The following is a 27,464-nucleotide window of genomic DNA, read 5'->3' as shown; positions in this document are numbered from 1 at the left end:
ACAGTTTCACCACTTACTCTGATGTTTTACCACACAGGAGTTCGAAGGTTGCTTCAAATCAATACAGGGATCGATAAAGTAAATGCAGTTTAAGGTCTGAAAATCAAGTTACTTTGAAGAACAGATCCAGACTGCACTTTTCAGAGACTTGCTTTTCCACTAGTCATATCATTTTCTATTTCACTCTCCGTTTTTGAGGGGGTTTTCTTCGTCTCGGGCGCTGAGTTCACCCAGCCTTTAGTCGTTCTTGCAGGTTCATGTGCCACCACCATAATTTGTAGCTTGTAGTGTTACAGCCAGAGCTGTGGGAAGTTTATAGGTGCCATGCATGCATGCCATGCATGAAGCTCTGTTATCAATAATAACAGGATTTGAAAGAGGAGAGCGATGAAAGCCACACTGCACCTGGCGAAGATAGTAAAAATTGCTGCTATCGGGCCATCTGGGTTTAATACAGAACATCTGAGTAGAACATGACCTTACTGTTTTGTAATCCAATTTTTTTATTTCAAGAAAATAGGCGTTCTATTCGAATCAAGTTACAGGTGCCTCTGCATTTTCATTTTGTCTCCATTAACAAGTCATTTTGACATAGGGTGACCTGTAACATTGTGTTCTTTTGATTGAAACTCCACCAGTCTGGTAATGAAATATATGCATGTGGTTTTGTTTATTGAAGCTAATGTAGTATGTATTAGGAGTTTAGAAACAGCAACCGCTGGTTAGATTTATCTGTTCATTTTGGAGTTTTAATGATCAAATGTTTTTATTTTTATTTTTATGACGTCTGTATGTGCAACAAAGAACTTGAATGATTTTAAAAGCAAGAATTTGGTGCACAAAATTAAATTGTCTGCACATTTTGGGTTTAAATTTCACTTGCTTCGTAAAATATTCAAGTAGCCCTGAAATATTCATACCTCTGCCTTACACAGGTTTAAAATCTATTCATTTTACTAATGTGTTTCTGCTGAAAGTAATATTTATATTTTGGAGTGGCCCAATATGAGTCCTGGTTTGAATCTGACAGAGAACCAGTGGTGGGACCTGAAGAGTAAAGTGGTGGAAATGAGGCCTTCCAAAACTCAAAACCTTGGTGATCATCCCCAAAAACAAATGATCAAAATATCAGTGAAACATGCAAAAGAGTTTACAGGGAAACATCCATTTTTGACGCGCTATTTTTTTATTAAAATGTAAACAGAAGCACATATATTATGTATTTATTTTTTTTTAAGTAATAATCCTTGTATATTTTCTTATGTTTTGGGGAAAACAAACTTTTTGGTTGATTTAAAAAAACAATCTATATCTAAATCTGGCAGGGCTATGAGTAACTCTGGGCTTAATTGTATAATTGCACACTTCCATTCCGACTACTAGTTGGACTAATGCTCCTTATTGTTTTATTAGCCATCCCGCAACACGATGCTGCCTCTGTCATGTTTTACAGCTGGTGGAAAATTCTCACAATAACTAAAATTTTTCTTGCCCTTGTGGGAAAAACAACTCAGTCTTTGTTTCTGTTGACCATAAAGCTTTTCTATAGAAGTTATTTAGCTTGACCACACGGGCTGCTGCAAATTTCCCCTGTGCTTGAAAGCCATTCGTTTGGTTTCTTCTTTTATGTTTCGGTTCTCAGAATCAGTGAACTTATATCTGTTCTTAAATTTATGCTTTTATTTTTATTTTTTTAGAACCGCCTTTCAAACAAAAAATTGTATTCCTTTTAATGTCTTAAGGTTTTGTCTTATTTTACTTCAATCACTTTGTTTACTTGCTGCTTTTGTTCGGGATTTTCCTCAGGCCCTACACAGAAGGCACCGGTGGTCATCGATTGTGTCCGAGCGTTTGTGAAAAAGTCAGCCAACAGTATTTTGCTACACCTGGTCTCCATGGCAGTGGCTTGGCAGGGCACGGAGGATTGTAGTAAAGCACACCAGTTTAAACAAAAGGTGCCAGAGAGTGTCCTGTCTAAAATACCCAAGGACTGGAACTATACACTACCTGATGGAAGAAAGAAGGACACTGCCTCTGAAGGTAAGCATAAACCCATTTTTCTCATACTTGGGAAAAAAAAAAATCCCTACGGAAGTTATTTTTTTATTTTTTATTTTTATGTGTTTCTCCTTTCAGCTGTCATATCCTTAGCAATCCAAGCATTGTCCTTCATTTTTACCAACCTGCCATTGGCTGTGTCGTCGTTGCCTCTCCCTATCCGCTTCCTCTTTCAAATGGCAGAAAAGCATCTCTCCCATCATGCCCGGCAGTTGCGCTCAATGGGGCTGTTGCTCTGGGCGCTGCTGGGGTGTCTGATCCAGGGTCTGGAAGACCCTGATGCACTTGAAGAAATCAGTGGTCTGGCTCTGGACTGCAGGGCAAAAGACTACTTATCTCTGCTCAGAGAGTGCCTGCAGGCTGCAATGAGCATCCAGCGCAAGGTAAATAATTTATTCGCCACGGATAAGTGTGAGTTTTATTACAACCGAACAGAGATCAGAATCAGAGAATTTGCTGATTCTGCAGGTCGGATCTAAAATTAACACAAGTCAGTTTGCTAAAGCTTGATTAGTGCATGATTTTCTGCACTTTTGATACAGAGCATGGCTACTGTCTTGTGTATATTGACTGCATGTAATCCGTTGTAGCTTTTCCAAGTGCAATTTATGTTAATGTTCTACGACAGGGAATTCCCAAACCTACAGTGCACAGAGTGCTGCAAGCTCTGGAGGAAGAAAGACCCAAGTGGATAAACATCCAGCTGCAGAAAGCACGAAAACTCTGTGCAGAAAGGTGAGAGGCCACCGGAAAAGATCTCTGAAGAGGTTGCGGTCAAATTGGTACCGATTGTAGGTTAATGATTACATATGTACTATTGATTATTTAAATAGCAGAAGGGTTTATGAATTTATTTGGATCATTTGAAAATGCCTCTTTATACATTACGTTGGAAGATCTAAGAGTTTTGATTGATCGTTGGCTAGATGAAGGTTGAGGGCTGACAGAAGGGGGGTCAAACTGATCCATCTGACTGATGGTGTTTTTAGGTACTTGACATTAAAGAAAGGGAAAAAAAAAAGAAATACTCTTTTTTCTTTTAATTGAGCATTCAACGTTTGATAAATTGCATCATCAGGCTAATTTTTCACTGAAAAGCTCTGAGTCAAATCGATGAATCTCAGATGTGTTTGTTTTGGTAAATGATGCGGTGGACGTACCATTTGGCCTACGAGAAACTCCGGTGCAAGATGATGGGAATCCAGCTTCAGTTTTGGGTCAATCCGTGACCTTTGGCTTTCCGTTTTGCAGCTCGTTCCCAGAAACGGCGTGTCTGGCTGTTTGCTTCATCATAACAAGGTCTGGGTGCATCTATCCTCATGAAAAGGCGATTTAGTGGCGTAACAACTTTAAGTAAATGAACAGACGAAAGCATTTAGTAAAGCTGCAACCGGTCCTAGTAAAAGGCTCGCCTGTTACAGTAAGATGAAGAGGGGGCGAGAGGTGGAGGGAAAAAAAACAGAGAGAACAGATGGGGCAGCACAGAGCGTCAGGGCGAGGGGGGGATGAGTGGAAAAGTGAAAGAAGAGTGATTATGTATCACCTGTCGGAGGCATTCAGTGGGATCATTACTATTCATTAAACTAACCTTCACAGGGAAGTGACGCCTGACTTGTAAACAATCAGAGAACACTGTCAGACAGAGAGAGAGCAGCGGTATTTAATAACTCCAAAAATCACAGCCACTCTTCTGCTGGCGTCATATTTGGAGTGAAACCCTTGTAAAAGGACGTTTGCCCCCTTCTCTTCTTTCATCTCACTTTCCTCCTTCCCTTTCCCTAACTGTAATGCCCCCCCGACCCCCCTTCCCACTTACTGCGCCACCCACCTTGTCTTTGCAAAGTAATTTGTAGAGGAGAAGATTATTGTTCTCCATCATGGTGACCCTGGCTGGGCTGACGGGATGCATACACAGATGAAGATGAATGCAGTTATTCCTTGGCGGAGGTCTGCCTCTTTCAGGGCACATTGGCCCTAATGACATGATTGATAGGCTGTCCCAAATCCGGAGGGGCCCTCATTAATCACCCCGCTGACTGAATCCAATCATCTGCTTCACCTGCACAGTGATGGACAGGAAAGGATACAGCGCAGGTGCTGACACGGATGCACAGCCGCCACCGCCGACAACACCACCAGCCGGGCCGCCAGGCAGAAGAATGAGGCGATGTATATGGACAAGACGGGACTCCTCTTCTTTTTGCCACCCTCAATGTCAAACAGCCAATGGCTGGCTGACAGGCGACACAGCTTCTGCCATATTATAATTACAAAGAGGAAGAGGAGAAAGAGGACGAGAGAGGGAACAATGACAGGAAGTGTGTGTGAAGGAGAGGACTTGATGGACGGCGGTGTGATAGCCATCCGTACAGAAAGGGCAAGAAATGATGTGGGCGTATGCCAGGGTTGGGAACTGTACACGCTTGAGGACCTTGACATACAATTACACGTCCTAAAAAAAAAAAACACACACACACTCACACACACGCGCACGCACACCAATCACTTTACTGTAGCGGGATTCTCTGGTCAGAGTTTATTTGGTTCCTTTCTAATTAATTTCCTTTTTCACTTGTGTTCTGGGGCATTGCTAGAAATAAAGCTGCCCCGAGGCCCAAGATCTACATATAGTTGAAAGCTTTTAGAGTTAGGTTAAAGTATTCACAGAATGTAATTCATAATACTTGACAAATGGCAAATGGATGGTTTCAAAATATTTTGTGCTTAAAAATGTGAATTTATTGGAGTGCTTATTTCAGGCCCTGTTTTTCACAGTGGTTATAGTCACAGATCTTTTTGGAGTTCGTCTCTAACAGCTTTGCAACATCTAGATAATAAAACCTCAAAATGCCTCAAGCCCAGTCACATTGGATGGAGAGCTTAGTTTTCAAGTTTTGCAAAAGTGCTTCTTTAGTAGAAACTTCCTCGTGTGTGCTTTGCACTCAACATGGCTTGTGTCAAACGACAAGGTGTTCTGAGTTTCTTTCAACAGTTCAGTAATCTTCTCAAAAGACAGATTTGTGCAGGACGTGACCGGTAGATGTCCAATCAACAGATTCATTCACCTGAGCTGTGCAGCTTAACAACTCCTCCAGTGTTACAAGAATTGGTTGCTTCTTTTTTTTTTTTTTTGTTGAATATTCTTCATATTGGCTTTATAATGCATTCACTAGCAGAATCTTTTTTTTAAACAATACCTTGTTTAAAAAAAAAAAAAAAAACGATATGGAGCAGCTGTCTAAGTAAGATGAGTCTGATAATATCTATTATTTATATTAATATTTATTAGTCTTGACTGAATAGTTTTAGATATCCAAGGTATTTTTTTTTTTTTTGGTTAAAAAATAAATAAATACATTTTAGTTTTTAACTCGGTGGTGGGAATGGTTTTTTTCTTGCCAGTCATAAAAAAAAAAAAAAAAATCTCTGATGTCAGTGGTCAGAACGTTAGTTTCCAACCTGGATCCAAATTCTTCTCTTAACTGGAAACAACTTTTTAGAGACGCTCTTCCTGCTTGCCTTCACCTCTCTTTCTGTTGTCTTTTTCTCTCAGCATCTTGAAGCAGGGAGCAGACAGAGGAGCTGCTGCGGCTGAACTGACTGAGCAGAAAATAGGCCTGATGCTGCTGGAGGTCTGCCACAAAGCAGGTGGCTGCGCCTACCTGAGGCAGATCTATCACATCATCCAAGGCAATGAGGTAGGGAAGCGCCCGTGCTCCCCAGCAATTAGGTGGCTGCTGGCCTGAGGCCGCAGGCTGTTTGGGAGGGGAAGGGAGGAAGAAGAGGGCTACTGCTTGTGTGCAGTCCGCTTGCTTTGATCTCGTCATGTGCAGGTGACCTCCAGGGTGCAAACCTTCTGTGAGTTCTCTGCCAAGAAAATATCCAGTCACAGTGAGCTGATTCAGGATAATGCTGTTCAATGTGGAGGAAATGCACCTTTTTTAAAAATGAAATAAAACAAACACAAATATATACGGTCAAAATTAACACCTGAATTTAACTGGATGGATAGATGAATGCTATTTTCAAAGAGATGTTTGTTATTCAATTATGAATTGGAAGAAGAAGAAAGAGACATGCTTTATTTTGTTAATTAAAACATTCTTTTCAGTTTTCTTTTGGGTCAGTGTTAGATGATTATTTGATATGTAGATTTTATTTTTCATTGAACTGATCCAAACTGTAATTTGTAACAGTCCAGAATTTCTCACCTTCACTCTGGTTAGGAGAACATCCTGTGGAATAACACAAACAATAAGCAAGACTCCAATTATGACTGTAGTTTTTCTTTTATATTACTATTTAATTTAGAGCCCTAGTGGAATTTTGACAGTCTTAGAAAGCTTAGAGAACTATAAAATCTGGCTTTATAATTTCCTAAGCCTTCACAATAAGTATGTAGTGTGAACAAATCCAGACTTTTAATAAAACGCATGCATTTCATGAAGCCTGATGTTTTTGGACAACAATTTTAAGAAAAGCTATTTTAGAAACCGCACGTGCATGCAAGCACCTGTGGATGTTTCACAACGATACTCAGGTGATGGAACAAGATTTTACTCTGGGAGTTTTACACAGAAAAGCCATTAGGAGAACAGCTGAGAATTGTTGTTGCTGGCCGTCTTATGTATTTACTAATGGAAACGTAGAGAACATAGTGCATGGGTAAGCGTAATGCAACAGGACAAACCCTCCACAATGCTGTATTCTGCATTCCTTCAAAGACAAACAAAACTGTAAGTGGAATCAGTTTTAAGGAGCCATTCAATTAGAAAAAAATGTGAGTGGAAATTAATGTTACCTTTACTATGCTATTTAGTTGTTCATTCGTTTATCCTGCAAACTTTGACATTCATTAAAAATTGTTGAATATCCTTAACAGTCTTTCAAATATCTTGTTTGATGTTGATTCAACTGTATGCTAAATTATCGTTTGTGCGTTTTGAGTTTGATGAAAATATGTAAGATAACTTTTAGCTTTGGAGGTCTGAGTTTACAACTTTTTTTTTTTTTTTTAAGCTATTTTATGTTCTCATATGATAATATGTTCCTGTTTTGACTTACCTTCTGGGTACAGGAGCTCTTGATGTCTAAACTCAATGGAAGCACAGACGCCACAGATCTCTCGGTGAAATTTGATGTGAGCCCAGAGAGTGTCGATCGCACTGCATGCTTCAATCCTCTCCTGCAGTTTGACCACATTGGCAAGAAGAGGCTGAGTCAGGTTTGTTCAGGGTAGGGTGTTTCAGTGGGAAAATACTTTCTAATAGCTTCTTATCTACACTTGTGCGGCTGAGTTAAATGTTCAAGTGAACTTGAACTTTTTCAGACTTTGCATTATTGCGTGGGTATACCTGTTACGCGTCATTTAACTTTAACCAAGGACAAGGGCTTGCTGTTGAAGGTGAGGATCTGCCAAGTGCTTTGTGAACTATAGCTCTCTCTGAACTTTTCTGCTCTTTCTTGTTTCCCAAAGGTTGCTGCCTTTTTCAGGCATGGCGCTTTTGTCTGATAGACAGAAAAGAAAGCTGAAAAAGAAGTAGGAAAATGAAAGATTTTTTTATTTCATGAAACTGGGTAAAGTTAAGGTGAATTACTATCTTAAAGTGCAGCTCGTTGGAGCTTTGAAATACATCTTTTGTCGATGCAAACCCAACCTCAGGAGTGCCACCATGATGTTCAGTTTCCTTGACTCAAAAAAATATTCACACCTTAAACCGTTTTCTACATCTTACCATGCTGCCACCAAGAACTTCACTGTGAGTTGTTGACATTTTATGTGACATATAGTATGTACCTTTTATATAAAGTATTTAGGAATTTCAGGACTGCCAAAAAAGAGGGCCTTATGATGATTGAAAACAATGTATCGTTCTACTAGTTTTACTTGTAAATGTGTGTGCATTGCATTTGTACCCAGTCCCTTTTACTCTAATACTCCGAAATCAGTTAAGTGCAGCCGGTTGCCTTCAGATGTGACCTAATAAGCCAATAAGCAGAGTCTGCCTTTTGTAAAATCATCGGTATGAATACAGCTGTTCAGTGAACACCTCAGAGGTTTGCTAAACCCTCCCGTGGTCTGAGCACGATGCTCAGGAGGAGCGCAAAAAATGTCACGGCCGGACGGCGGGGAAGCAGGATGGTTGTCCGGCCAGGCCATCAATTTCCAAAACCACATACACCGCACACAGAGTGTGTGTGTGTGTGTGTGTGTGTGTGTGTGTGTGTGTGGTATATATATATATATATATATATATATATATATATATATATATATATATATATATATATATATATATATATATATATATATATATATATATATATATATATATATATATATATATATATATATATATATTTAAAAAAACCCATGCCATCTAAATGACACCATCTCTTAAGACCGCATGACGGTTACAGATGGACGGATCTTAATACAGGGCAGTCCTAAAGGAAAACCTGCCTCTAACTGCAAGAGACTTCAGACTGTGCCAGAAGCTTTATATTCCTGTAGAAAACGACTTTAATCATAAAACTATAGTGGAATGATGTAAATCAAATCATATAATTGTGCTAGAATGGGCCCAGTAAGGTCTGAATGTAAATCCAATTTGTAATTTGTGGCAACCTTTACATAATTACCGTTTCGACTCACTCTCCATTCAGTTTGACTGCTTGAGCTGTTTCACAAAGAAGAATGGTCAAAATGTCAGTCTGTAGATGAGCTGGAAGAAACAGAATCAACAAGACTCAGAATTTCTAAACACAATGCGTTAAATTCATTGCAAATGCATTAATGTTTGTGGGGAGAAATTTTAAAAAGCCCTGGTATTGAATTTAAAATTTTGTCCCTCATAAAAACTAGGTTAAAATTTCTTGTGAAATACTGTTGATCTCAAAGAAAACAGTCATTGAAATGTTCCTATTTATTATATATATATATATAGCCTATATATATATATATATATATATATATATATATATATATATATATATATATATATATATATATATATATATATATATATATATATATATATATATATATATATATATATATATATATATATATATATTTATATATATATATATATATAAATATATATATATATATATATATATATATATATATATATATATATATATATATATATATATATATATATATATAAATAACAGAATCAACAATGCTCATTGCCATTGTATTTAAAGCTCTGACACATTTTAATCCAAAGACTTTGCCCGTTTTAGGCTTATCGCATGAGGCTGCATAGCTTTGCATAGAAACACCCTATTAAGGGGATGATTAAAAAGCCTTTTCTGCTTCAGGTGCCAGTGTTGTTTGTCAAATAAAAGGGAATGGAGAGAAAACAAGTTACACCCATCACCCATTAGGAGGAGAAATACAACTGGATGGATGGATGGATGGATGGATGGATGGATGGATGGATGGATGGATGGATGGATGGATGGATGGATGGATGGATGGATGGATGGATGGATGGATGTGAGGGTTTTCTTCTTTTCTCAATATGACTCAAACCTGGAGTTAATAGTGGCCGTTCAGGGATCAAAGCCAGTTTTATTGTCTTAGTTCTTATGATGAAATTGACTAAATGTGGTTGTTGATGTTTACGCTGTTTTGTGCTCGTGTCCAAGAGAAAAATGGAGAGAGAGAGAGAGAGAGAGAGAGAGAGAGAAAATGGGGGATGGCAGGATGCCACTGAAGATGGAAAGTGAAAAAGCACAGCAAGAAGAGTAACGACTTACTCCAAAAATTGATTTATCTTTCTATAAATGATGGCTACATCCCCCCAAATGGCTTTATAAATTAATTGCTGTCTTATTGGAATAAAAACCTTCTTGTGTGGACATGATTGATATCCAATGTCGTGGCCTGCGCTGGAGTACCCCCCCCCCCTCCTTCTTTGTTAGTGGGGTCCCAGCTGGAGCGGTAATGCACTGATGGTATTAACCCTGATTAATAACTAACAATACGCTTTCCTCATACATCAACAGAGCGAAGTGGTTGACTGGACGTGGGACTGGCCAAGGCTGCTGCCAGCCTATGAGGGCATGAGTCAGGTCACCTTCAGAAGTCTCCTAGCCAACAGGTAAGATTGTACTTAATAGTTATGTTTGGATTCGGTCCAGGACTGCAAACTAAAAAGACATACAATTTGTCAGTTCTTCAGATGACCATCTTGTTCATTTTTGTTTTAAAGTCGAGTTGTGGAAACAGCTAATTGGTAGATTAGATCTTCACAGAAAGATCTTGCTTCTTTCTGCGACAGGTGATCTGTTTTTTTTTTTTGTTTGTTTTTTTATAACAGGTGATTTTAATTGATAAGTTGAGGCAGTGGTGAAATCAGGTGCTGCACAGCTGCAGGATGAAGTTCGCACAATAAAGCTGAAAACTGGTCATCCAACCCATATCTGTTTTTGTTTGCACGCTGATCTTAATTTGCTTGTTTTGTTTATAATGGTACCTCTGCTCTGTGTTGTCTTCATTTGAACTAAATGAAACAGAGCACAGAGGCAGGTTTTGGCTCATTTTGTTGTTGCTTTTTTTTTTTTTTTTTTTTTTCCCCTAATTAGTATAAGCCACAGTGTCTCCCTTAAATCACAATGGAAGTTTTTTTGCCTTTCAAAAAAAAACAACAATCTTTCATATATGTGTCCAACCCCCACCCTGCCGCTGCAGACTTCTCTTCAAAACAGAGGCTTTTCCACAGAAAACTTTCTTCTGTGTCTAAATTATTTATAGTTTCGTTGAAATTGTACAATACGACGGAGCTTTATTATATAGGATGAAAGTTGCATTGTGAATTGGCAGAAGGATGTTGGAGCCATATAGTGTTTTGCTCTTTTTGCTGCTCTATGATGGTGAAACTTGCAGTGGTTCTGAGTGAGGCTCATGTTTTTGCCGGGGTTTCGATAGGAGGTGCACTATTTTAATTTCTTTTAGTTTAAATAAGGGATCATATTTGCATGTTCCTATGTACTTAATCTTTTCTGTTAAAAGTTCACAAGTTTAAGTCATAAAGAGAGCTCTATGTCCACTCTTCAGCACAATGTCTCTCTGTCATCCAGAATCATGTTTCTTTATGCTCTTTTGTCTTCAGCTCACCTTACAGGCATTGAGACTGTATATCCCCTGAATGACAATGTAACTTTATTTTTATTATTTAATATACATTGATGGCACAATAAAATACTAGAATGTCCTATTTAGAGTTTTGTGACATTTAATTTTATTGATAATTGTTGAAAATTATTTCTTCATTTAAAACATTTTATAATAAAAAATATATTGAATGTGGAGTTTAATTAATGCCGTTGTTTTTTCTTCTAAATTGGGAGCTATGTAAATACATAGAGCAATAATTTTCTGTTAAAATTATTATTTTAAAAAATCCCAGTGGTGGCAAATGTGGATGCTTGTCCAGCCTAGTGGTCAGTGGATAAAAGAAATGGACCTCTCTTTTATGTCATATATATATAAGTCAAGGAAACAAAATATCACAAATTATTATTTAGCAGCATCTAAAAGCTGCAGTCCTCTAAGCAAAGTGAAACACGTAAAGGCTGATGTTCTTGATGCAGCTTTAAGGGTCTGATTGGCGATCTGAGTCCCTTTCCTGCAAGTTTTTTTTCCCTCTCTGCCCTTCTTGTGAAGCTATTATTAAATAAAGTGAAATATTACAAAACCTTAAATGTCAAAGCATAAAAAGTGCTTGAATTATATTTATTTTCAAGCGAGCATTAGTGGTATCAGTTGTATCCCTAATGGATTTTCTCCCGCCCACTGAATAAATTTACAGATTAAAGATTTTTTTTTTTTTTCTGACGTGAGAGATTATATAACAGCAGCAAAAGATATATTCATTTTAGCCGTTTACGCATCTGATCCAGGGATGCCTGTAAATGTCTCAGATGTTTTGTAAAACGCATTAAGTGCGTGTGTTGTACCTGATCCGAGCTTACTTGGAGACCTCAGGACTAATAAAATTGAGCTGATGATGGATAAAGACTGGCTGGCTCAGATCTCGGTGTCACCTGACTGAAGTTTTTTTTTTTTTTTTTTTTGCCTGAGACCACCTTTCCTGTCCCATCCTCCCATTCCTCTCTTCCCCCCCTGCTCTGCAACAGGCATAAATATTTATGCAGGTATGTGACACATATTAGATTGCAGTACTTCAGGCTGTTCCCTGTTCTCCATTCACAGCTGTCACGCTGCCAGCTATCAGGGAGCTATGGGGCTACTGCACCTTGTCTCCACGCCTACGCCCAATCCATTCTAAATCACTGCCATTGTAACACACACACACCTTTCTAACAAAGGGCAAGCTCTGCATCTGCCAAGGACACGGGCCTAATAAGGGTGAAGTACGCAGCACTGTGCTATGCTGTGACGAGCGTTGTCGCCTTCATGCCTCTACCTCATCTTCCCACATACACATAGCCCATTCTTCCCCTCCCTTATTTGCTGCTTTGTTGCATGGTAAAACAGGGACTGTCATAGCTTGACTGAGCCAAATTAGGGTTAGGGCGTTCATGAATAGAAACTGGATAAGGTGGATATTAAGTCAGATAGAGGAAGGCTGAGGAATGGAAAGATTGGAACTTGCAGTTTGAGATTGTGAGTGACACGTTAAGAGGCGACAGTCAATTTTCATAAGGAACTAAAAGAAAAATGAGAAATAATAGGAGTGGGAGGGGGTAAAAGTTATATAATTTACCCTAATCTCCCAATATCAAAGTATCTTAAATGCTGTCATTTCCATCATTAGCCGCTCTTTGTTAGGCCCGAGGAGTGGATTTCATGGAGGATTTGGAGAATGGCTTTGGTTCTGCCTGAGTCACTCACAGAAAGCAGGAAGCTGGTTCCATGACTGCTGACATGTAAGCTGTCAAACTTTCCCTTGGATTCATAAGTGCTCAGAAATATCTCTTGAGCTATAGGGGTTAATTCTCAGATAGGCATGTTTGATCCACTGAGCTGTTTTGTTGAGATGAGAATGAGGTACTTTGTATACCGTTGGGATATTTTCACACAGACAACAATTGGTTTTCTTCCACTTTAGTTGCTGGGAAAGTTGTAGCATGCGGGATATTAAATACGAGTTCATTCCAGTAGTTTAGAACAAACAAGTTCATTTATTTTATTTATACAGTTCCAAATGTGAAACTCAAATGTTCTCCATAGGAACTGAACTTGTGAAATACAGACTGTCATATTCGAAGTGTTTATTTCTATAACGTGAACTACTACTACTACATTTTTTTAAAATTATAACGCACTTTACGTGTACATCTCAAAGAGCTACAAAATGACAACAAAAACACTCATTAATCAATGTAAAAACAACAGAACTAATTTAAAATATGGAATATAAGATCTTAAGAAGAAGATTTCCCAAAAAGCAGCTCATCAGAAAATTATGATTTTATGTAATAACAATTTTTGTTATTTTACATGCATGTAATATTTATGTAAGCCATTTAATCGCCAAGATTAACATAACAAAGTTGCTTTGCATAATTAATGTATATAAGTGTCATTGTTCGAACTAAGTTACTTAAAATGCATTGTTTTCAAAAATAAACGGAAATAGTGAGATTTCATGACAGTCTTAATTGTAGCAGTGATGCCCAACATGAGTGTTTGAGTTGTATAAAATAAGATGAATCATTCTTACTTTCCATGGTCCACATTTTTTCTTTCCGTCTTAAAAGTTTTAGTCTCCTTGAATGACTTCTCTTTTCTGTACACAGATGATGTTATTTCTTCCTCACCAGACTTTGTGAGTTAGCAGAGTGGCCCATTGGCCTCCAATATATTGTTATAGTGGCAGGACAGTTATTGTGCCCAGGTTTTATGTCACATTCTAATGGAGCAAGGCTATGAGTTAAAGGCGCTGGGCTTTTAAACCAGGGCTGTTAAATCACAGTTCAGATGACTTCATTAGCTGAGCCGGACACACACTGGAACATTCGAGCCTTTACACACAAACACACACACTCACACACACACACATATATATATACATACACTTACACGCCGCTACCTTGACAATGTAACATCAGGGCCAGACAGGAGGCATAGTCAATTTATACAGGTGTGTGTGTCCTTCTTTGTCACCTGTCACTTCCGTTCCCTCAGCATGATGGCTCATCCATCATCTGCAGATTGAGCTTTTCAGCAGAAACTAGACTGATTAATACCACAGGACCCCCAGGGTTGACTAGCTGACTGCCTGACCTGACTTCCATCGCACACGGGCTTTTGATGTGTATGTATGTAAGTAGATGGATAGCTTCTGTGCAAGATAACTTTTTAGGCTACTTATCTGTCGACTACAAGGTGGTTCAGGTTGGGTGGGAATTTTGTAATTGGTGGAAAAGCTGTTTTATTTTGTTGGTGGATGGTGAGATACAAACATATTGACTGAAAACCAGAGAAGCTGACTATACTATTTATTTTGATAGCTTTGATGATGAATCGCAAATTACAATCTTCGAAAACAATTGCGAGAAGGAATCCATTTGGGGATCCCAAAATCTTGCCAGGTGGAAAAGATTGTGGTTCATCCGGCAAGTTCCATGGATGACCTCCAAAGGATGGCAGTCAAAAGGCATCGTGATGAGATGCCCAAACTTAATTTTATCCCTAAGAGAGATCACAACCTCCTTAGAAGGGAAGTTTGTTTAAACCACTTACCTCTGAGACATAATCCTTGCAGACTTGATCCATATCTTACCATTGGTAAGGGTCAGGTTGTAGTTGGATTATTAAAATTGAGCTCTTTGCTTTTTTAGCTCAGCTCTTTCTTCACCATTGTTAGACAACAGGAACTCTGCGCATGAGGCAAAAACCCGTCTATTCGTAAACATCATAAAGAGGATCACTGCCTAGTTACAGCCCTGCTGAAGCCCGACCTGCTCGAGGAGCAAGCTTGCTGCCGTGCAAAAAAAAAATGTGGACACTGTTCATACTTTAGGTTTACAAGGACCAAGTAGGCCTTAAAAGCATCCTCAGCACTCTGTACTTCTGCCCCCTCAAAATGCCTCATTTTGCCTCATTCCTGTTTTGTACATACACTTTCTATTTCTTTCTAACTCTTTCAGGAGCTGTCTTCATGTTTATGGGCTGACTTCTTGTTACCACCACTGAAATAAGATCCAAGGTGTGAATCATGGGTCGGGTCTTTCTGCATGTGTGTGCTCTCTTCTAGCACTGTGGCTTCCTTCAACAGTCTAAAGACATGAATGCTAGCTTAACTGTTTCATTAGGTATGAGTTTGTGCATCCAATAGTTGTTTTTCCTGATTGTCTCTGCTGGCCTGTAAATTTCTGGAGACCCCTCCTCTCACCTATTTATCCTGGGGAATTGACACAACCTCCCAACCCCCCCCCCCCCTATATCTGATAAGCAGATATAGAAAATGAATGATGTTGAATGATAAGACATATAATCCTCTTGAAGAAACTTGCACACAAATGATCTGAATTAAGAGTCACTATTTTGTAATTGAAATGTGTTCATTCTCCCCAATTCTTAAACTTACGAGGCGCTCGTTCTTATAATTGCTGGAAGTCAAAGTATGAAGTGTTTCAGGTGAAGATGAAGAGTTTTCTCCTCAGTTAGATCTATACAAATGGATAACTCATCTGCCTTGTCCCTGGTGAGCCTTTGAAAGAAACCTTTTCCACAGTGAGCACTTGGAACCCCTTTCCTCCACACTTTTGTATAAAACAGTCAAGAGAAACTCAGCGCCTGTATAGGCTGGGATTAATGGCAGCTTTACTGACCCTTCACTTTATTCTTTCTTTTGATTGTGCTATGAGGCCTTTATGTGCCAAAGTCTTTCAAGTCATTTTTCTTTCCCATACAAAGAAAATAAAACAGAAGAAAGTATGGTGTATTGCCCCAGACAGAAGTCAGGTTTTAACTGTCATCTGCCAAGGTGACTTTGTAAAACTATATTCGTGTGCCTGTATGTCAGAGAAGGTCCTCTGACCTGGTTGATAAGGGGCAGCTAGCTATGAGGAATGAAGCTTCATGTGTCACAGGGCACTCTTCCACTCCATCACTTGGACCTAGTATCATCCAAGGACATTACCGGTGGTAAGACACCACTGATGCCCCTTCAAAAAAAGGGATGGGAAAATCTGAGGGCCTTACACTGCTCACCTTTCAATTAAGGTTCAACTCAGGACATTCGAATGTTATTGAAAGTCAATTTATTTCAGTAAAAATTCTAAAAGTGAAACTCATATAATATACAATCACATTTATTTATTTATGTCTGCTGATTTAATAAACATAGTTTACAGCTAATGAAAACCCAAAATGTGGTTTCTCATAAATAAAGACTGCCAATAAAGGCTGTTTTTTTTTGTTTTTTTTTTTAAGGCAGAAATGGAAGCATGCGGAAAAGTGTGTGACTGTTCTGTATACTATGTGCTCTCTGAACTTGGTTGAAGCTCATTTTGCATCAGCTTGACATGGCATGGAGTCACCCAGCCTGTGGCACTGCTGTAATTTTAGGGAAGCCTAACCATCTTAAATGGACTCTAATGCATTTACTGAGCCAGTCTGTGTTTTTTTTCTTCTAAATTCTAAATCCTTGTGCCGTGCACAGTGCTTTACGGTCATCTAAATGCTGTGGTACAATAGTTTTTCATTCACTTAACTTTTTGTGCCTTGCCGTCCTTGTGAATGGTGTCATGTAATGTTCACTGAGCAATTATCTTTTCAGCAGTTTTTCCTCATCGTTGTTTTAGTCGTAACATTCCTCTTCTTTTTTTTTTTCGTCAGTTTTACATAATATTCCAATTTTCAGAAAAACAAACTATGCGTTTTATTAGATGTAAGCCATAGTAAATCAAAATTCAACAAAATAAACACTTGAAACGCATCAGTGTGTGTGTGTGTGTGTGTGTGTGTGTGTGTGTGTTATCAATCTGTATGTGAGTTTTGCTTTTTAAAGGGAATTACTGAAAAGTTATACTGCTGCACATATATGCCTGAGATAAGTTTCAAAGCTTTTTATTATTTTTATTTTGTTGAGTAAGCACTGTTTTTTTTTTCTATTTTATAAAATGATAAACAATAGCCATAACAGATTTTTAAATGGCCTATAGGTTAAGTAATTCAATATTGTAAGCGATAAAGTAACGTTCAAACAACAAAGTGTGTCCTCTGCATTTACTGATCGTTTCTGTTACCCCTTAGGTCCATAACAATAGCAGTTTGTGGAAAAATGCCAGTCTGTGGCATTCTCTTGCTTGAGCAGCTCCTTAAATTGCAGCAATAGACGCTTGTGCTTTCAGAAAGTGGGCAATCGCCATCTGTTCCCGGGCGCTGCCATATGGTGGGCTTTTTTCTTAGGGAATAAAATAAAAACAAATATGTCAGAATGTTCGTCTTCCTCCACGGACGCTGATCAACCTGGGGAAAAGCTGGATCGGAGTGTGTCTGGATTAATGGTCTTACTTTATGCTTCAGGGAGTGAGGAAATGTGTTTTTTTGCTTGTGTTTGCTGGGGCTCTGCGTAGGTGTGCGATGACTGTACACATGCATTCTTTGTGAGGGCATGTACATGCTAATGTATGTGCCTGTTCCTGTACGTGTTTACCGAATCATTTATCTGACTTAACGGGGGGAAAATCTTATCTTTTAGTTTTCAAGCAGCTGGTTGCCCAAGTCTTGGTTGCATTAAAAACACACACAGGAGAAAAAGAGCTTCAAGGTTAGCCAGAGTGACATTTCATGGCTGCTACTGCCAGAAAAAACAAGGAGAGATGCTCTCGAGCCATCATCAGGCTCTCTGTCTTGCAAGGCCATGAATTCAAAAGACTTGTCAGTTTTGAAAATCAGGGGAGTGTGATGTGTCATTGAGGAAGGGCTGCTTTCTTCTCTCATCGTTCCTCTTGTGTGTCCCTTCCACTGACTGACAGCCAGAGATGGGAGTCTCTTTTGGTCGAGACAGAATGTATCTTTTGTCTGCTTGGTTATACATGCTGTGTTTAGTCTTGGCTACCTTTGGACGGCACTGACACGTTGAAGTTTTCATTAGCCGTAAGCAGGTGGCATTGGCGAAGGGAAGGCCTGCTGCATATGCTGATGTGCACGTGTTCCTGCACTAGGCCAAGTGGACGAAAGCAGGCACATCGTGGAGGGAGTGCCGCACGTGCGTCCGCCCGCACAAGTGTGTGTGAATGTTCGGCATTACACTTTAGTGTATGTTATACTCGGAGGTTTGCTCCAAAGGCGAATAAATCAGTGATGCCTGGGATAAGGCCATGGCCCCTCCTCAAACTGCACAGACAAGCTGAGAGGCTCATTAATCAAACGGCCAGTCACAGATGTGATGGCTTCCACACAAACCGCCAGCAGACTGTGAAAGTCACATCCAACAGAGACAACTGTCAGCCAGGCAGGCAGGCTGCACTTTCCTCCCCGCTTCGTTCTTTTTCCACCCCCTGTTGTATTTATCTCTCCCTCTCGCCTTACCTCCTCTCACCTCCAGCGTGATACCTCGGTGTGATACATCTCAAATATTTGTCTTGTCCCTCTAAAAACGATCTCAAGGGTCGGGGAAAATCCATCTTCTCAGAGAGTGGTCATGGTCGGACCATTCTGGAGGCACGAGACATCAGTCATTACTACACATGACTCCGCTCGACGCGCTAACGGCAGAGCGAAAGAACACGTTTTGTTCTGTAACCTTTGCTGTGCATGCATCTATTGTAACCTGTTTGTTTGATATCTGTATTTCACTGTCCCAAAGAAGAGGGTCAGTACTGATATATATATATATATATATATATATAAACTAACAGACCAAACACGTAGAGTATTTATTTGAGATAGGAGCAGATAGGAACTTTGTAACCCGGGCAGAGCTGCATACGTGACGTTTATGTAAAAGTGGCAAGGAGAACTCGACTTTACTCTCTGCTGTGGGTGGGAACTGATTTCCCCATTAATTGTGTCAGAGCATTTAAAGTGAACACTTATAAAACAGCCATTTAACCAAAATTTGATCTAACAGAGTGCCACATAATTCAGTTTAATTACTAATGTTATTTTTGTCTTGTTGATTCCAGTTACTTTTAGTGATGCATTGTACTGGTACATGCTGCATTATTTCTTATCTGGATTGCAACTTACTGTCATCACATGTCCTGTGACATGGTTGTCTTATTACATTTTATCTGATAGGATAAGATCTCATCCTGTCTTATCACCTCAGATATTATGTTATCTTATCAGGTACGCAGTAAAATAACATCATAGAATGTTCAACACTTAGATTATTCTGTTTTCAAATCAACTCTTTGTATTTTTAATGTGCATGGGATGCTTGTTTTTATCATACTTTGCACTCTGTAGTACTCCTCAGGTAAAGATTTACGGAAACCCTTGTAAGTAATTAACCTTTTACTAGGTTTGCAAAATCTATCAGTGAAAAAAGAAAAATGTTACTGTTTATAAACAGGTAGCTGTGGAGATTTCTGTACCTTTCAGAAACTCATCCAGCTCCACGAGCCTGTTACAAAATTTCTTTCAGTAGTCACCGTTTTAAATGTACAATTGAATGAAACCTGTTTATGTCAGATTTCATGCTGGCAGTGGTTCTAAATTTTTCAATTACTTTTCTGACAGTAAAAATGTACAAGCTAAGGTAAGCAGCCAAATTCATGACAACTGTTCTCTTATCTTGCCCATTTTGAGAAGTAGGTAAGGAATATTATCCTTTTTTCCTTGCCATATTCATACCTTTGGGGAAATAGAGTAGGTTGCTAATTAGTTTTTTGACACTGATCTTTTTTTTGTTTTTCTTTTTTTTAATGTATGTAATAAAATGTGCTTCACTTTCACTTTTCTAGGTGCTCTCAAGAGTGCCACTAATTGTGACGCTGGTGATTTTCAGAAAAAGCTTTTTTCTTTTTTTTTCTTTCCCCACATCCCATTTTTATGCCCGCCAAAAAAAAAAAAAAAAAAAAAAGATCACCTTAAATGTTTTTCTTTGTCAGCCAGTTTGGAAGGACAATGTTAAGGGTAAGTGAAGTTAAAGTGGTGGGATGTCTGACACTGTTTCTGTTGTTCTTACTGATTTACAGAGATGTCTTTATAGCTACTGCTGCAGGCTTTTGTCAAGAGTCACATTCACTCTAATGAATGAACACCTCTCAGACCCTCTCAGACTTTGAGCTTTAGCTTGCAGAATGGAAATGTTTTTATCATTTTACTGAATGATACTGCAAGTCAACTAATTCACATGAAATGCACTGGTCCTCATTTGGACTTTTTCCTTTTCACATAAAAATGAAACCAAGATTACTGAATTACATAATTATTAATTTTCCAAACATCTGCTCCTCCCCATCCCCATTTATTATAATTCACTCTAGAAAAGAGCAGGAGTTAAAAGCCTAAAACATTGTGTCTGAGTGTGTGTCCTCCTGTGAGAGATGGTGAGGGTGTGTTCTGTTCTGATGGCACATCACGAGGTCCCATCCCATCGCCAGGCTCATTAGCCCATCGGCGGTGCCCAACCAGCCCCAGCCAATCGTCGCTCTCGACTTGGCTTTGCCATTTGCATGTGGTCCAGAAAGAGATAATTAGAGGGATCTCTGCCTGTCACTGTTAATCTGGGACTTAGTGAAGGGCTGTGACGCCGACATGCTGATGGACTGACACACGTGCTACGCACACGCGCTATGGTGTCGTACTGGTGGAATCCAATGCGGACGCAGAGAGGCTCCAAGGAGAATTACAGTACCTGCATGCACGCACGTGCAAAGCCTATATGCACAGGCTATCACATGCAAACACTCCCTCTGCTATCCTCCCTTTCCAACTCTGAATATCAGCCTTTGAGGCTCTTGACTCGTGACCAGTAGTGTTGTCTTTTTGTCATCTTTCTTATCTCTCATCCCACAGCACACTGCACTAAAGTATATCAGTCTCCTCTCCATTGGTATGTGAATGATCGCATGTTGATTCTGTGGCTGTTTACACCAGTTGTACTACGCTGTTGACAGAGGTTTTAGATCCCTGCTCAGATAGACTGTGCGCTTGTTGCTTCCCAAACAGGCAGAATGCTCAATAAGCCTTTTGAACAAGCCCAGCTGTCAGCCCTATATACAGTACTTTTGCACACATAAACACATCCCAACAAACACACGGGCCTGTGCGCTGGCACGTCCCCAGACACGCACACACACACACAAACACAGAAAACGCACACATGGCCTGATTGGCAGGCCTCCTGTTTCGCTATAATTCCGACTGATTTATCCAATCAATCTCACTTGGAGAGCTGCTAAAGCGTTGACTAATATTAAGAGTACAACATGTGACAATTAAAACATCCTTCAGGTAATTACAGAGCTGGTTTAGCAGCAAACAACTCAGGCATTTTATAAATTCAGCCTGTTGCCCGTGTGCTTTATTTGTACCTGTTTGAAAGTTAATCGGGGGAAATGAGGTACATCTGTGAACGCTTCCACCGTTAATGTACTTGTCACGTATTATGTAAAATATCACATCATTAGCTAAATGTGTCTATGCAAATATTGACTCTCTTCATCTAATTGAATATCATAGACGGTTTTATATCCTGAACAAGAAAAGTCTTGCAGCAGGACTGGATAGATGTTCCTGTCATTGGCCGGCCCATTTCTGTGCAATGACAGCCAGTCCCCTCTTTTTGCTCTCCCGGGGATCACTAAATGGTGCATGTTGAGAGAGTGGGTGAGTACGATTGCCGACCTTATCTGTCCCGCTGTGTGACCCTGTGTCACCACTGATGGCACATAATGGTTGACACTTGACTTTCGGGGCTTTTTAAGTGCCAGGAGTGCCCAGTGTGCTGGATTCATATTCTAATGCAGGCATCTTTGCCCTCTGAGCCTCCAGCCTTTTTTGTCCAGGAGCCCTCGCTACATTTGTTTCTGTTTCTTTTCTTTTTTTTTTTTTGTCTTCCAGTCATCATCTTTCTATTTCGACATGTTTCTCTTGTGCCAAAAAAAATATATCAAGCGTACAGCAATAAAAAAATTGTTAGAACTCAAGAAGTCTTTCCTTCTGCCTGAATCGCTGGTGGATCTGAACGGGTCATGCATGGCATGCACAGAGACTGACTTTCTTGTCACTTCTGCAAAGGCAGAGAAAAAAAAATCTACTCCCTTTATATCTCTAATTAAAACGTTGTTCTGCCTGTATGCAACATTATTGACTTACCATCACATACTGTAGCTTTGCTACTAAGATCCAAGAAATTTTGAGGAGGATAGACCATTATTCAGACCAAATCAAACGACAGTGAACACTAAATAACGTCAGAGTAAAAAAAAAAAAAAACAGTTTTGCATTAACTCACACATATCTAGTTAACCAATGAGAAAATGTATTTAAGGAGGAGTATTTACTGATGATTTATATTATGCCCAGCTTGTATTGAATCTGGCTGGAACTCTCTAATTCTATGAAATAGGAGAGACTATAAATCCTTATCACACCATACTAACTCTGAGCGAGTTCCTTCTTGTAGATGTTTTTTACTGGAGTCATATAACTTTATACACATGGTACCAAGGTTGTATAAAATGACAGTCGGTCTAACAGAAACTTCAAAAGTATGAACTAGTTTATGGAGGTGAAATGACCAGTATCCATTATGTCACACTGTATTTTGTCATTTTGACAATAATGTTGTCAGTTCTTAGTAAAATATAGAATATGCATGCGCTAGCACATCGGGTATAAATCCTCAAAAAAAAAAGAAAAAAAAAAAAGATCTCATTTAACATTCTGTCCATGCTGTACATGTCATATGTGTGTTTGTGTGGCCAATGACAAATATGTGCTTGCACCCTCGCGCTTTGCTTCTCCACCTTTGTAGCTCTTTAGTCTATGTTTGTCTCAACTCTGTCTCCTTTTACCTGCTTTTGCTTCCCGTCTCTGCTATCTTCTCTGTGAAACCATCATGGGTCATGTTTTTTGAGTCTTTGATCACTGAGTAGTCTTTCAGCGTGTTGACTACAAGGCCTCTCACCTCCCCGGTGGTTGTTGCTAAAAAAGGGGGCACACTTATCTGCCTTCTGTGATGTTGATGGTTGAAAGCATTTGCTGATCTTGAAAGAGTATGTTTCTTTCCGAGTGTCTGCGTGCGTGCGCGTGCGTGCGTGTGTGTATGCGTGTGTGTGTACTTTTGAGTATATGTGTGTGTCCACTCAGACATGATAAAAGACTCACGGTACTGTGTTGTGATCCGTTGAAACTACATTACAGCCACGTTCCGAGCTGGTTGCTAAGAAAAGCATCCTTGCATGGTGATCCGCTGATGATAATCACATGAAGGCACCATCATTTTGGTAAACTTCTAGTATGATTTTTTAACAATTTTAGTAATGCAAAGTTACACTTTACGTTTCTCACTACCTTGAAGATTCTGTGTGGTTTTGCTTTTTCCCGTTACAAGATGGAAAACTTCCTTTACTGTGTCATAATGGGTCTGTCCTCAGGGCACAAAATCTGGTTGAAACAGGAAAAAAAATAAAAAATCTTTTTTTAGTCCTTGCATTTCATATGTGTATTCAGTCTCCAAGTCTCTTTCCTCTGACATCCAACTGCAGAATGCTCCCTTTTGTTAGATGCAGGGGATGGCCCTGATGTGACAGCTTGTGACGCTAGCCCAAGTTGTTTTTGACAGACGACAAAGACTAAGGAAAAGAGGTAAAGAATAAAAACAGCAACATGATGGCAAAGAGTTGGCTTTTTTTTTTCTTGGACAATGAATTAGGTTTGCAAAAATCAATGTTTTCCTCATCCATTTAAAAAAAATCCCATCTATTTTTGCCTTGTCATGACTGTTAAGAGCAGTCTGTGTGATTGAATTTGCCACTGGAAATATTTAGTGATCCTGATTAATTGTTTGGACTCCAGGGCCTGGGCTTTCGGGAAACATATTTTAGATGTCCCCTCCTCTATGACATTATGTAAACAGGTCTACCCTTTGCAGCAGCAGACTGAGTGGTATTATTTGACATATTGTGCTGATGCATGCCAGTCCATAAGAATGCCAATGACAATCATGGTGGAGGATATTTAGATTACGGTTGAGGCTCCTTGTCCCGTCTCTTTCTATCTGGTCTCCTATCATTCTGTCTGTTTTGTAATCTGCTTTTTCTTCCTTTTGAGTTTGACTTGTAGGAATAAAGAGCTTGTCACAAAGGTACAGGAAGTTCTATATGAGTGTCTACAAATGTTTACGCGGGATGTTTTTTGTTGTTCCTTTGAACGGGTTCGATCACGGCAGAGTGAAACCAGGACTGTAATTCTCAATCAGGCAGCCTGTTTCCCTTTCCTGCCTCAGTGTGTCTCCTTTAAGACCTTAAAAATAAGTTCTTTTCTTCACTGTGTGGTAGACCTTGCCTCTACCCCATACTGTTCTCAAGGTCTCTGCTTCCATTTTGTTTGGTCTCTATCCTTCATATGCATCATCCTGCTCTTCATATATGTTTCAACCCTCTATTAGGTCACCTCTTTACATGAGTCCTGCCCAATTCTCCATACAAAACTTTTTTTTTTTTTTACCAACCATCTGTTTAGTGCTTAAGCAAATTTAAGGCACATTTATTTAATCTAAATGTTAATTAATGAGCATAATAATTGGTCATTGGTCATTTTGGTACTGCTATATAAAATGCAATCAGTGTTGGTGAAATACAGTAACAATTAACAAAACCACTTCTACCTGAAAACTCAATGAAAACCTTCAAACATTACTATTGCCTTGTAGATTATGTTCACTTCTGTGAAAGCTGTAACTTGAGTTGTTTATTTTAATAATTTCTTCATTTGTAATTATTATACATTGATATATTTTATATTCATTGGGATTATTGATTAAAATTATGTTGACAGGTTGTCAACATACACACACAAAAAAACCCTATAAAAATAATAAAATCATTAGTTTTTTGTTTTTTTTTTCACTTGCTGGTTAAAAGCCCTATTTTATGTTCAGTTATGCACTGTGTTAAATATTGATGGCTTATCGTTTATATGGTTACCGTCCATGCAGTGTAATATCAGTGTAGGCTGATATCCGTCTCTGCGCGTCTGTATCACTGAGAGCAGCTATAGTTGATATCCTTGTCATCTCAGCATCTTAGACCTGACAGCACCGATTATAATCAGCACTCCCTTCAGCCATCCCTTCAGCTATCTTCTTTTTTCCTTGTAACACATCCAGCTGATATATAGTTGTATTTGTCTTTCCGTGATTGTTTGCTCTGTCAACGTTCTCCTCTGGGTTGTCTATGTTTCTTGTTAAAATTTTGAACTTTCATTTGTGGACAGGCAGGTTTACGGCTATTCTGCATATTTCAAAGGTCTTTTTAATGCACCTAATGGTGTCCCTTGGAGCATTTTTTTTTTTTTTTTTGGAAATTTTATTTTCCAGTCATATCATGCGTGATACAAATGATCTTCGCGTTTCGTTTTGCTCCATCGTCTTTGTCTTTCCCATGATTGAAAGTCGTCTTAAGCACCTTCATGGCTGTGGGAGGAAGTCAGAGTACCTGAGGAGAGCCCAGAATTGCACAAAGTGAACATGGAAACTTAATTTTGATAGGACCTGGTCAGGATTTGAAGTTCAAATCCGGAACAGAGCCAATCAACAATTTGAACTCAGATTTTTAATGCAAAGCAACTGTGTTAACAACTGCATTCCCATCCAGTCCAAGCAAATTTCAAATTTTTGTGAAATGTTATTGATAAACCCTTGAAATTGTTGGTGGTTTAAAGCTGCAGTGTGGTGTGAGGCAGAGGATTCTTTGATAAAAATCAACTTCCTCCGCCTTCTCCCAGTGTAAACTAGAAACAGCCAATCAGAGCCAGAAGGAGGGTCTTCGTTCTGCTAATCACTCTCCGTGTTGCATTGCTCTTCCCCCTTTGCTCTTTGTTATGCTGCAGCTAGCAGAGACTGTTGTGAATGCGCAGGTTAGTTAGGATGGCCATCAGCAGTAACTATGTTGTATCTCCTCCATTAGCACATTGAGGAGCGAGTACGCAAGGTTGACTGACAGCTCTAAGACCCTCCTCCTGGTTCTGATTAGTTGATTCTGGTTTCATGCATTTCTTCAGATAGCAAGAGAGCAAGAGTAACATAGATTGTAGAGGAGGAGATTGATATTTTCACAGATTATCTGCTGGTAACAGTTTTAACAAGTATGTAAAAAATCTTTTTTTTTTTTTATAAAAGTTACCTACTGCCGCTATATTTCAGATTGTACAGCAGTTAATAATTCACTCTTCTTGACAAGGTTTCATAAGATAGTATTTGTTCATCTGAAAATGTAAATATAAAAATATGTATATATTTTACAATGCAGTTTTCCCTGGAGGTGTTGGTGATGTTGGGTCAATGATTGAATTACTGTAGATGAAGTTAGCCAGTTTTTAAACATTACCAGACTTTGCTCAGTTCTGCAATTATATACATTTACTTAGGTTAAAGGAGGGCTGCACATATCTGTTCAGTGGCACTGGTTATCAGCGACAGGGAGGATCAAAGTGCGACACCACAAATGAAGCCGTCAAAGTGGCCCCGACAGCTGGGTCCCAAGGCGAACATCCTTCGTTCGTGCATTTTATTAAGATCGCGGTGATACCTCACAGCGAGTAAGAAAACAAGAAGCGGGGAAAGGAAAACCATCATCTTCTCAGCAAGAGAGGAAGAAAAAAGAGCGGGAGAGAGGGGGAAATAAACCAAGCGGCACAGTATCATTGCCGTCCATGATGAAATGAATTATGAATGTGTGAGGGGGTTTGGGGTACAATGGTTGAAGTCACACGGATCCTCGCCTAGTTTCCTCGCACTCATCCTGGCAGCTAATTAGCACTTTCAGCACTTGTGTATCATCTCATTAATGTGATTTCTGCTTATGTAACGTGCATGCAGATGCACTCGCTTACATACACACATTACAGTGTAATTATATAAAGCAAATGCAACATGTAAATTCTATTGTTCATTGTTAAGCTAATACGGTTAGCTGTAATACTGTAAGTTTGTCGACAGGATTTCCCCTTTTTATCTTGCAATTATCTGAGCAATTCGATGCTTTGTGCCAAGGGCCATCAATCGTATCAGTTGTTAGCGGTGCAGAGAAAAAGTTATCGGTAAGTACTGTAACACCTCTATAGCTGAAAGAAACACTTTAAGATCATTGAACAAGCATGCCGTTTAAGGGCATATACAGTATATTTTTCAGTTCACTCAAACCGTTTGTATAGTAGATACAGTCCACGTCAGCTAATTAGGATAACACGCTGAGATATGGGGGAGAGGAGCGAGGGGGAAGCGGCAGCAGGAGGGTAA

At 39.2% G+C, this 27,464-nt stretch overlaps 1 protein-coding gene across 1 annotated transcript in view; it reads left to right on the top strand.

The window, feature by feature from the left end:
- kiaa0825 (KIAA0825 ortholog) overlaps positions 1–27,464 on the top strand; it is a 134,985-nt gene that overhangs the window by 49,194 nt on the left and 58,327 nt on the right. The window contains exons 17-22 of the mRNA XM_088008953.1: positions 1,807–2,040; positions 2,137–2,441; positions 2,687–2,793; positions 5,612–5,756; positions 7,136–7,282; positions 10,078–10,172. Of these exons, the coding sequence (XP_087865079.1) occupies positions 1,807–2,040; positions 2,137–2,441; positions 2,687–2,793; positions 5,612–5,756; positions 7,136–7,282; positions 10,078–10,172 (1,033 nt within the window). The remainder of the gene's footprint in view (positions 1–1,806; positions 2,041–2,136; positions 2,442–2,686; positions 2,794–5,611; positions 5,757–7,135; positions 7,283–10,077; positions 10,173–27,464) is intronic.

The sequence above is a fragment of the Poecilia mexicana genome, unplaced genomic scaffold (assembly GCF_051168715.1).
Source record: "Poecilia mexicana isolate PSO_F unplaced genomic scaffold, ASM5116871v1 scaffold_9, whole genome shotgun sequence".
Taxonomy (NCBI): Eukaryota; Metazoa; Chordata; class Actinopteri; order Cyprinodontiformes; family Poeciliidae; genus Poecilia; species Poecilia mexicana.
This window is presented reverse-complemented; position numbering and strand designations above follow the sequence as displayed.